This window comes from Populus euphratica, unplaced genomic scaffold (assembly GCF_000495115.2).
Source record: "Populus euphratica unplaced genomic scaffold, PopEup_1.0 scaffold171.1, whole genome shotgun sequence".
Lineage (NCBI taxonomy): Eukaryota > Viridiplantae > Streptophyta > Magnoliopsida > Malpighiales > Salicaceae > Populus > Populus euphratica.
Genome location: NW_011500056.1, coordinates 292,089 through 304,657, shown reverse-complemented (window position 1 = coordinate 304,657; position 12,569 = coordinate 292,089). Strand labels below are relative to the sequence as shown.

Genomic DNA, 12,569 nt, shown 5'->3' with positions numbered 1-12,569 from the left:
TTAGTAAACTAAGATTTACAAGAAAAATACAGATTTATTGGGGTTAGGAATGCAAGATCTTGTTGGGATGTACTTGTTCTTGTCTAGCTATACAACTAACAATGGATTGGTGTGGTAATTTATGCATAATGGACACGAGCTAGCTCAAAGTGCGAAGCTCTTCTAGTTGCCTGGTGATTTAAGAACATTAATTAATTTCACGGTTAAAATGCATCCTTCCTCGGTGGTTTCGAGCTCCATGCCCATGTTACTTCTTTTCGAGGTAAGAAAATGAAGCCTCTTGTCATTACCGAACAAGCCAAATTTGCTTGATGAATCTTTTTAGTTACTAAGATAATTTACTTTGATAATTGTAAGCAAAAATATATTTATTTTACACTCTGCATGCCAATCTCACACCAACCCCGAAAATAAACAATACAGGGACACAGGATCAAGAAGGGAGTATAAGTTGGTGAGTAAATGATTTGCCAGATTATAATATCTCAACTTGGAACCAGCAGATGAGACGAGCCGGCTGTAGAACTGGCAACCTGGGCAGCTTGACAATCCACAGCTGGGCTAGGCAACTTTTTAGATTTAGCAGTCACCTTCCCATTTGACAAAGCAGGTTTGGTAGGAAGTGCCGTTTTGCTCTCTTGCTTTGGATGAGCTTTCTTGGGGTTATGAAGCTCAGCATGAACCCTAATCTCCCATGGCCGAGCAGCAATCCAGCGCTCCTTCCAGCTCCAACCCCAGTTTTCTTTGCCAAGGCTGTAATAGGCCTGGCCTAGATATTGTGTAGGGTTGGCTCTCCACTGTAAATCATTCACATTAAGCTCACACGTTTACCTCCAACTGAACCAGAGATTGCAGGAAATAAATATGTTAACAGTTAATGGACCTGGTGAGAGAAGGCATATGCCATGGCTCGTTCACGCTTTACTGCTGCTTCTTCTCTTTGCTGGATCCTGGAAAGGATTTCCTCCATGGTGTCGGAGCCACCGCACCACTCCACCTGGTCAACAAAGTCAAGACTGAGCAAACAAATGTGGACACTGGACCTTAAATTCGTGCAATAATTTAGAGGCCCGGGCTTACAACCACATTCCATATAAAATACACGGCGTGAGGACGCCATTAAATTCTTCCTTTGGGAACATCGCTTCTGGGGAACCAAATATGGTTAACTGCCCTTATTATTATTATTATTTTCCTTGGGAGCTAACCACTTTGGATGCATTTACTTTCTCTCAGAGCATGTATCTGTACAAACCTTATGCAATTCTTCCTTTTCATGAAAAATATCATTTGAAACACAATTCCAAACTACAAGGAAAGTAACTGCTGACTTCCTTTTCTCTTGAATCCTCCTAAATTTCTTTTATAACTGTTCACAGGGAAAGTAGTACCCATGGAAAGGTCAGATCAGAGCATAATTAAATTTTTTATAGCCATTAGATATTTATATATTTGTTAATTTTAAAATTAATGAGATTAATCATGATACATATAAATTAGTTTGAATATCCATGTTAATTAAAAAAAAAATTCTGCCACTTAACTAGAAGACATTTCCCACTTGGACAAATTTTATTTTTTTCCCCAAATAGCTCCATCTCACAGAGAAAAAAGCTAGAAGCTACCAGTCCACACAGAAGGGGTCAGGCTCATTCATTGCTCATCAGGAATTATTTGTATTATAAATAAAAACAATCTTTAAAATCTCACAGGGAAAAACCAACATGAGACCAAACTTTTGGGTTTTTTTTTACATAGTAATATAGTCATTTTGATCAGGGGATAGGAATTTCAAATCAATCATATATGAGTTTTTATTTAACCATTTAAATTCTTGGAATTATGCAATAAATTAATTTCAAACATGAGCATGCACACTCGCTTCAATTCGGTGGAAAAGTCTTCAACAAAATTTAGTGGAACCCACCATCGGTACTGGTTGACTGGTCAGGTGCCTCTTAAAATTGGCAACATTCTAGTATATTTTCCGGTGACATAATTTTCTGTTCTATTTCATTTTGTAACAGAGATTAGTACCTCAATCTCTTGAAGTTTGGCCTCGAGTTTCAACTGGTTTTCTAATTTCTTTTGCTTGATACGGCCTTCGGTGACCATATGGTGCCGGCGGGCTCTAATCTGTGCCTGTATATTGCTCCATGAATGTATATGGCTTAATGTGCTTGAAGCTTGCTTTTGAGTGTCATGACCATGAATCAGCACATTAAACCTCACGGCGCCCTTGAGACGGTGCATTGCTTTTCTTGCCTGAAAACGAGAAAAGCAAGCCGTTATTACTTCACAGAAAGTACAAATTCTATATGGGTTGGATTGGCTATAAGCTCAAGGAGCAAGCAAGTAAATTACTTGAAATTCCATCAGTGTTAACAAATAAAATAAAATAAAATAATAATTATATCCTTCCTTTATGGCCTCTTTGGTCCCCACCCCCCTCCAGGCCACTTCACTTCCTTCCGCCGACCACCAAATCTCCCCTGACAAACAAGAAAATCTACGTTGTCCGTCTAAAGAGTGTAAATTATCGATATTTAGAATGGTATAAGTTATTTTTTAAAATATTTTTTTATTTAAAAATATATTAAAATATTTTTTATTTATTTTTCACATCATTATATCAAAATAATACAAAAATGCTATAACTAAAAATTAATTTAAAGCAAAAAAATAAATAAATAAAAAAACAAACAGATTGAACCTTAATGGAACGAAAATTATAGGGAAAGTACCGAAAAATAAAATGAAATCCAAAATTATGTTGGCAAAATCAATGAAACTTGGTGAACCTCACTGAAATGAATAAATTATTCCGACACAAATTGTTTTAATAAGAAATATAGAAATCTCATGTGGCTATGAGGTTTCTAGACATGCATGATGGAGAAACAGGCACGAGGTTCTAAAAGGGTAAGAGTCACCCAACTCAACACATTGAGAAAAGAGCATCCTACATGTTTAGGCATGTTTGGCTAGTTTGATTATCGAGTAATGTTGAGGAACTATGAGATTGGTACGAATCCCATTGCACCTGTCCACGAAAGGGAGGAGGGTGAGTGAATGTTTTGAAGTTATCACTCTCTGTTTCTTCCATGCCAAACCAAATTCTTCATCCATTATATGCAGGCGGAGATTTCAGCTTACAAAATGAAGCTACTGCCATAAGCAGCTGTCCTGTAACGAAGGCAGAAACGAAACTGGCAGTCGCTGCCATGTTCTTGATTTTCTTCTTATCATAATCAAAGGGTTGATTCATGGGTCCCAAAAAATAAAAAATGAATGCTCCTTATATATATATGATCACACCGTTGAAATGTACCTTGTATGCCCGAAAAGCATCTTGAATCCTGACAGCAGCCATATATTCAGCAGACAATCCAGGAACAACATGATTGCTCTCCAAATCACCATTGGCAAGATTACTTGATTCTCCATGGGTGGGTGAGCTCTCCTTCGACCCGTTTTCCTTTTCGGTAGCCGAATGTACCTGTCTCACAGAGATGCAGGAACAGATTACAAAAAGAAACAACAGCTCTTTGTCTTACCACAAGGAATCATCAGCATCCTGAGTATTTTTACCTTTACTTTCTTTGATCCATCTTTCTTCGCTTTTCTCGTTCTTATAATAGACTTCAACCACTTCCCTGAGCCCATTGGTATAGATCAGCTTAATTATTTCTAGCAGATTAAGCGTGCGCATGTATATAGAAAATCAAGAACACCCCTCCATTTCTAATGATTAGTTCAGCAAACTTAATCAACGTACACAAAGCAGAATCAATGATTAGCAAATCAACTGCAAATCTCATTAATATAAGCCAGAACAAACAAGTACACTAGAACATAGCTATCATCAATCATTGATAAGTTGATGCTGACATGAACACATGATCTTGTGTATATGAGAAAATAACTAGACGTATGCAGTGGCAAACATACCAGAGAAGAGACAACCCATGTTTTTTTTTTATGGGGGGTTCAGAAAGAGAAGCAACACATTCTTCGTTGCAATGGTTGTGGAGATCAATATTGGCACTCCAAGTATTAATTAAGAGGTAGAAGTTGAAGTGCAATGCAAGAAACAGGTGGAAAGGGGATGGGTGCTATCTTCTCTTCTCCTTCAACTGACTGCTCAACCAAACTGAAACTGGTGTTTCATCTTTTGGAAGGTCAACAGTCACATACATTAAAACGACAGCGCAATCAGGTGTCCGACGGAGCACCTAACCCAATTGGATTTCACCAATCATTAGTCCCAAGGTTTTAAAATTTGTTCGGGAACGTAGCGAGAACTGCATTTTCTTCAATTTTAATATATTAATCTAAAAAATAATTTAGAAATATATTAAAAATTATAATAAGAAAGTTTAGGAAAATCAAAATATACTACAGAAGTGCTGGTCCCGGCGGGGCTCGAACCCGCGACCTTCGGCTCATAAGACCAACGCTCTAACCAACTGAGCTACGGGACCCTGCTTGTGCTAAAGTGATGGTACGTTTAATATATTGAAATTAAAACAATATTTCAAAACCTTTTCCTTACTCCTCTGGGGCCTTTCTATGTTGATCCTTTTCATCTCAACTCCTTGAGATTTTATTCATATTTCCTTAATACAATATCAAATATGATTTATCAAAAATCAAACGCTAATAAGAATAATAATTTGGAAAAATTACACTGAGTTAGTTTGTTTTTCACTCACCCGGCTTACTTTAAAAAAATATATATTTTATGACCTGAAATATACAAGTGTGACATTTTACATCCTTTTGGTGTGTCTAAAAATAATTAATAAAAATATCTGATTATTACATAATTGTCATTATATTTTATTTAATTACTAAAATACTCTTGTATGAAATATTCAAACTTTTCCATTAAATTGAGAAAAAATAAATAAATAAAAACCACCGTTTTCTCCTCTAGAATTGCTTTGAATCTTTCTTAAAATAGATTTTAGTGTTACTTTCAATTTTAATTTGAAATATGAAATTAGATTCAAGAATCTTGAAAGCAAAAATCTGGAAAATTGATTTTCAACCATAAGTAACTAATATTATGAATATCCTACTAGATGATTTAAAACAATATGTTTTTTCCAAGAACTCTAGATATACTATTTTCAACTTTATTCATAAGAATAAAAATTTGATAACCTAGTCCTTAAATTGAGAAAATCCCCAAAATCAATTCATAAAAATTCAACACAATTTGAAGAAACTAGTTCCCAAATTAAGAAAAACCCAAAAATCAATTTAAAGAAATTCAATCCAATACCCAAATTGAGAAAAAGTAAAAAAATTAGCTCATAGATATTTGAATTTTTGTAATGCAAAGAAGATATATAACAATAATATGTGAAGAAGAAGATGAAGGATAAATTAAAAAGCCAAATCTATTGATGTACAATAGGGTTTTATAAACAATAAACTATGAAAATCAATTGAAAGTCTTTTTGGGGGATTAAAAACAACCCTACTAATTGAATCTCAAGACACAAATCCTCTAATTCTAGCCCTAGCTTTCAAAGTTAACAAAAAAAAAAAATCTCAAGCATAATAATAGTTGGTTGACATGTGGTTGATTGATATATACATTTGCCAATACTTGGTGACCATGCTTTTAAAAGTCTACAGCAAAATAATCAAGTTATATTTAAAGACACAAAACATGCACATGGATTCATCATGTTGACACAGTATCTGCAAATTTGCTCTTCAGGTAATTATGTATACACTTTCCTTGCAATAAATTGAGTTCTAAATTACCTTTTATACTTGATTTTTTAACAAATATAAAGGACAAAACAATGAAAATGTTAACATTGTCTCAATGATAAGATAAATTAGAAATGACATTTTTTTTTGTTTGATATTGGTTCAAGAAGAGAGAGAAGATAGTTCTTAAATACAAAAAAAAAAAAAAATTGTCACTTAAAGACATGCCTAAAGCACTCGTGGATAAGCCTAAAGTGCTCATGGATGGGTTTATATTACTCATGCAAGGATCAACATCAAAATCATCCTAACTCGTAAATGAGTTAGGAATGCTCATGGATGAACCTATCTTAGTCTCATGTTCATGATAAGTAGTCTCATCTTCTTTCAAGATCACTTCGAAAAACCTAACCTCGCTAACCTATTATAGTCCAAAATAGAAAAAGTTGAGCGTATTATTGGCTAGGGTATATCCCATCTCATTAACTTCTTTACGGATAACAAATATAGCTTTTCGAGCCTTCTATAATGAACATAATAAATACATTAAAAAATAACTATCACCCACCAATCATATATAATAATATCAACAATATTTAATAAGTTTTCTATAGAAAAAAAACATTGCATATCTATCAATTTTGTCTAAGATATCACAGCTCTTAATGCATTAGATTCTATAGATGCCTAAAGAAATATGACCATATGGGTGTAAGAAACCAATGTGTTATTGGCAAATGTCATCTCATATGGGTGTCCAGATGAATTATCAGTTTCTGCTCTATAAACATTCGATCTCTTTTAAGACCTTAAAGATCAAGATAATTTACATGAATCACCAACTAATTTCATTCATGCCTACCTTCACAATTGATAGCATGTAACTCCTTACCGGTAGTAAGATAATTCTGGATATGCTAAGATAATCCAATCAACATGACCTTTGCTAATTATTATGCATCGTCCTCTTGATTTACAAGTGTAATTGATAATATCAAATCCTTGGTATATGATATCCATATAACATATCAAAACATGAAAGACATATAATAGAAAGAAAGTTGAAATTAAAAAAAAAATGACTCCTAAATAAAAAAACAAATTATAGCACAAAACTAGTGAGGTTGTTGTGCATCAAATGTTTTCATGTAGAACTTGTGGACATAAGTGAAGTGCAAAGTGAAATCTCTTACCTCGCACCATCTAACATGAGAAATCATAAATTTAGTATACTTTTTTATTTAATTTATAAAAAAATAAAAACTATTAGATTTCATTAATACCTATATCTTATAGAGAAGCCTCTAGGTATCAACATCAAACATGTTATTATCTCAACTCTCTAGTCATCCAATGTAGAAATACTCCCATAACTAGAGTTGTATTAATTTATATTTAAACTTCGAAGTTAGTTTTTAAAATGGGATTAATTATCATAAACAAAGTAAATAATTTGATAGAAAATATTAAAAAATAATTATACTTGGAGAAAAGAATAGAGATTAGCTCTTAAAGTTATAATTTGTTTGGAGTTGTAAGCCTCTCATGCGGCTTGCAAGTCATGGATGCAACATGCAAGTTGCAGATGTAGCATGTAACATGATATTTTTCTAAATATTTTCTATATCATGGTATTTTCCCATTTTATTTTATTGTGTAAAAAAAAAAACTCATGCTTTCAATTGACATTCCTCACATTACAAATTTGTTGGAAAAAACAAAATTTTTATCACATAGTCACTCAAATATGGGTAAATTAGATGAAGCTTGGTTACCATCATAAAGAGACAAAGACTATTTGAGACATGTCTCCTCTATACTTCTTGTTTTAAAATGAAAAAAATTCATTTTAAATCCATCCTAATTTTTTGTTTTTCATTTGTTTTTATCCCTTTAATTAAATATCTTCCTCTACTTTTTATATTTGCGAAGACACTAACTAAATGTAGCCTTATAAAAAATAAACTAAAATGAAAGGGTGGTTTGGAATAGTGCCAAGTATTGTTCACTCATAACAATGGATTGTGAACTAGAGTAATGTTTTTTCTTTGTTTTTTTGTCCCTTTACTTCTTCTTTTTTTGTTAATTGTGTTTTTTAATTGAAAAAATAATAGTGAATTGCTTCAAATTTGTTGGTAATGGATAAAATTAAAAGAAAGAGAACCAACTTAGAAAAGATGCCAAAAAAAGCTAGTGTGTTTAAAGTTGGAGCAAAATGTACAATTTAGTCCTTTAATTTTCATAATTAGAACTTTTCAGTCCCTTAAGTTTTTCTCAATTCAATTTTAGCATCAAAATTTATTTTTATTATTTTTCAATCCCTAATATTTTAAAGAGAGAAAGTTTTGCTAGATTCTAATATGGAGAGAAAGAAAGTCACTATTTTTTGCATATTTTAGCCACCACATTGGTTAATATTAGTGTCTGTAGGTCTTACTTGATGGTGGTTGTTTAAAACCTCAGTATTATCTAAAAAATATATATTAATGGTGAGGAAGAGAAATCTAACCCATTTAATTTTATGTTTTGAGGTTTTTTTAGAGTTTTTTATGTTAATAAATTAATTTCAAGGTGTTATAAGGGTGGTTGTTAGTTTTTTATTTATTTCAAAAGAAACAAAGAGGTTGATAACAAGTCATTCACCACCTAAAAAGATTAAAAAAAAAAATATAAGGTATAGGCATGCAGGCCCAAGCTCTTTGTTTATTGAGTCTAGATATGTTGGGTTACTATGCTTGCATGTTTGAATTTTTTTGTGGGGATTTTTTTATTTTTTGCTTAGGTGAAAATTAATTTTAGATAAAAATTTATTAGACTTGATTGAGTCCTAGACACAAATTACAAATTCAATGAGTTAAGACATAACATCCATGACCTTTTTTGTTCAATTCATTTCTTTCCCTTGATTTAAAAAATAAATAAATATAATTTAACCCTTTATTATCATTGGTTTTTTTTATTTAACTTAAAATAAAAAGGAATGAAATTCCAACATTTTTATTACTTAGCTTAAGAAAATTATACCTAATTGAGATCATGTTAATTCTAAGTTTTGTCGTTTAATTGATGTTGATTGATCAGGATTGATACAATATAATATTTTTCAAATTTGATATTTTTTATTTTTATAACTCCTCAATTTGCTTCCACATTTTATCCAATTTATGTTGAATTAAGTCCAATCAATGCCCATAGAAAAAGAGAATAAGAAAAGGAATAAAAAAGACAAATTCCACATTTTATCCAATTTATGTTGAATTAAGTCCAATCAATGCCCATAGAAAAAGAGAATAAGAAAAGGAATAAAAAAGACAAATTCCACATTTTATCCAATTTATGTTGAATTAAGTCCAATCAATGCCCATAGAAAAAGAGAATAAGAAAAGGAATAAAAAAGACAAATTCCACATTTTATCCAATTTATGTTGAATTAAGTCCAATCAATGCCCATAGAAAAAGAGAATAAGAAAAGGAATAAAAAAGACAAATTCCACATTTTATCCAATTTATGTTGAATTAAGTCCAATCAATGCCCATAGAAAAAGAGAATAAAAAAAGGAATAAAAAAGACAAATTAACCAACATGGTTAATTTATTATGGTTATATTCATTACTCGAGTTGAAATTTAATATGCTAATTCAGGTCAGTGTAGTGTGTTATTATCTTTTTATATAACTCTCTTAATTTTTTTTTCCTGATTCAATCATTTATCAATTTGTTGTTTCACATTTAAACTAGGGTTAGATAAGGCTAAAATGGTAATACCATGAATGTTTTTTTTAACCAGATTATTATGTGGCGAATACTAAAAGAAAAAAAACTAAATTGAGAAAAAAACAGTAAATAAAACTAAAATGAAAGCTTGTAAAAAATAATAAATATAGCTAATACACAATAGACTTATGAAAATAAATGAAGGAAATACGAGAAAATCTTGAAAGAGAAGATAATTGCAAAGCTTTAAAAGAATTTTATTGAATTCTATATTACGAGACAAGTTAAATAATACAATCAACATGGCTATCCTTATATACTAATCTATGATCTAAAAAATTATTTATCAAACAATTAAAATTAAAATAATTTTTAATATGTTATAGCTCATCTTTTTAATAGATCTCGAGTTTAAACTTTTTTTTATAATAATAATAAAAAAAAATGATAATCTTGACTTTAGAATTTACATTATAAATAAAAAATCATTATTTAAGATCATTTAAGAGAGACAGAATAGAACAATAAACCTACAGTAAATTGAATGTTAAATTCTTTTAAAAATATTGAAAATAAAAAACCTTGTATAAGAGAATCAATAGAAGAAAAAAATACATTATTTTACATTCCCACACATAAACAAATTTAATCAGAGTAAAAGGTTATGTTTAAGCATGATTTTGCAATTTTATATGGTGGAAGAAAGGAAAGAAGACGGAGCTGTCACATCGAGCTTGCCAAGAAGAGTTGAGCTAGCAAGTCAAGTGGCAGATGCCACCCAAGAAAGACCCATTCAACCCACAGCGATGAGGCAACTTGCCAAGAAGATAGACGTGCCTTGGCTCATTCATTCCACAACTGTGGAGGGGAGAGGTAAACAGTAAAAAAGCAAGAATGAAATCTTGGAAGAGAATCTTATCATTAGATGGCAACATGGGCGTCCTTATATTTTGTGTATCCAACAAAATCTTGGCGTTATAGGTCACCGGAGGGGAGTTGTGTCATGGAGGCTCCACCATCCATCCTTGTGCATGTGGGCTGGTACTGCTCTCAGGGTTTTGTTGCAGACAGGAGTCTTGTTTTCTTTCCTCAACGTTAGAGATAGTTTGTTGTGGCTAATGTGGGCCCTTATAGAAAGGTAGAGGTAGCATTTCTTATTGGCATAGCACAAACAAGATTTGAAGTCTCAATCTAATCTTGACATCTCAACTTGTGTGTTTCTTTATTTCTTATATAATTAATGAAAGCTAGGATCCTAACGAGGCAACCGCTTATATATCTTTGTGTATATTTTATAGAGTATAAAATATATATATATATATATATATATTGTTTATACTTTATAAAATAAACTAAGAAATATATAAGCTGATAAATAAAAAAAGAGTCATTAAATATTAAAGTGGAAAGGTAATTTTCATAGTATAAATAACATATACATTCATATACAAATGTTTTAAATTAACTATTCTTCTTGTTTTAAATGTTTTGATTTATTTTATCTCAATAGCTAAATGTTGTTGTTAATAATAAATGATTTTTTTAATATAGAAACTTCATACAAATACAAATAATTAAAATAAACTATAAGGTGAAAATAATTTGATATAAATCAAACTAATCCTTTCGACATATCATGCAATTTAAAAAATTATAAAAAGTTCAATCACTATTTTAAAAAAAAAGTTAATTTGATGTATTTAAGAAATATAAGAGAGGGTATAAATCAATATTTAAATGGAAATAATTAATAAAATGATAAAACATAAAAATAAAAATATAAAAAAGAGGTCATGTTGATGAATTAGGCCCACGAACATGGCCTTAATAAAAATAAACTCTTATGTAGAAACCTAATCCTGCACTTATTTTTTTTTTCCTTCCTCTCTCTCCAAGGAGTGCTCCACTATTGTATTTTTTTTTTTTAAGGCAAACAACAAGTTGCACTATAAGATTTCCCAGTTTTACCAATAAAAATATTTTGTTGGTGTGTGATTAGAAGGTCGTTAGTGATTTTTTTTTTACAGAGGCAATCACCGACGGATTATGTCCGTCAGGTTACCTTTCGTCGGTGATTCAACATTCCGTCGTTATATCGGTCGGAAAAAAAAACCATTTGGTGATGGTTTTACAGATGGAATTTGCGCGCAAAAAAAAAAGATTCCCGCTTGAATATACCGACAGATTTGTATTCCATCAGTGATATCGTGATTTACCGATGGACACTAACCGTCGGTATGGCTGAATACGCTCGTATGTAAATTCGTCGGTAAATGTGGCAGCTACTATCAAATTTCAACGGAGTTTCTCCGTCAGTAAGTCGGTCAGTGAGTGTATGAAATACCAACCGAATATATCCGTCTGTACATTAGTCGGTAAGTGTGGCAGCCACTGTTAAATGCCAACGGAGTAATTCCGTCAGCAATGCGGTCGGTGGGTGTATGAAATCATTGGTAATTGTTTTTTTTTCTAAATTTGTTTTCAAAAAATTATTTAGGATATATAATATAAAACTGTGTAAATTAATTGTAATACAAATCAATTATGTAAATAAAATTTATATTAAAAAAGAAAAATAACGTTAAATAATATTCATTACAAACTGAATATGTTTCAAAAACATATTAAATGAAGTTTTAATGTTAAATAATGTTTATTACAAATTAATATAAAGGTGGAGCTAGAGGAGGAGGAGGAGATCCTGGAGGAGGCTAATGGTTATACGGCCAAAAAGGATTAGGCGTACATGTTCCACTATTTGCCATGTTCATAACCATTTCGCGGAGCTGTTTGTAAGCCGCTTTTTGTTAGTTATACTCTGCTTTTTATTGCTCATACTCCGTTTTTTGTCTAACATACTCCGTTTTTTGTTGCTCTTGAGACGCTTTGAAGTGCACGTACTCCACTGATAAATGGTCGTATTTCTCGGTGATCTGAGTCGTGTGTTGCTGCAAGGCCTCAAATTCCTTAGACTTGGAGTTCGATATTGATTGGGAGCTCCCAACGGTTGAAACACTACGGGTTGACTGCAAGTTGTCTGCCGTAGCATTGGAGAGCCCGTAAACCCGATTTTTATTGGGTCCACTTGAGGAGCCAGCCTCCATCCACAAATCTGGATCAGATT

General features: G+C 31.7%; 1 protein-coding gene and 1 non-coding gene across 3 annotated transcripts; both read right to left on the bottom strand.

Moving 5' to 3' along the window:
* Positions 1-254: 254 nt before the first annotated feature.
* On the bottom strand, positions 255-4,229 carry LOC105107870 (protein IQ-DOMAIN 1-like). Of its 2 annotated transcripts, XM_011001943.1 has the most exons (7): positions 3,952-4,229; positions 3,592-3,656; positions 3,332-3,499; positions 2,038-2,265; positions 884-997; positions 485-797; positions 255-451 (listed from the first exon to the last, which is right to left on the bottom strand). In XM_011001943.1, exons 1-6 carry the CDS (start codon positions 3,968-3,970, stop codon positions 486-488), a joined length of 906 nt encoding a protein of 301 aa, XP_011000245.1. In that variant the 5' UTR covers positions 3,971-4,229; the 3' UTR covers positions 255-451; position 485. The 2 variants fall into 2 exon arrangements, with proteins under 2 accessions (XP_011000245.1, XP_011000246.1); XM_011001944.1 differs by lacking the exon at positions 3,952-4,229 and having other exon boundaries at positions 255-453; positions 487-797; positions 3,592-3,666.
* A 181-nt stretch (positions 4,230-4,410) lies between these two features.
* On the bottom strand, positions 4,411-4,484 carry TRNAI-UAU (transfer RNA isoleucine (anticodon UAU)). Its single transcript has one exon. It is a non-coding gene; the product is annotated as a tRNA-Ile (tRNA).
* Positions 4,485-12,569: the final 8,085 nt, after the last annotated feature.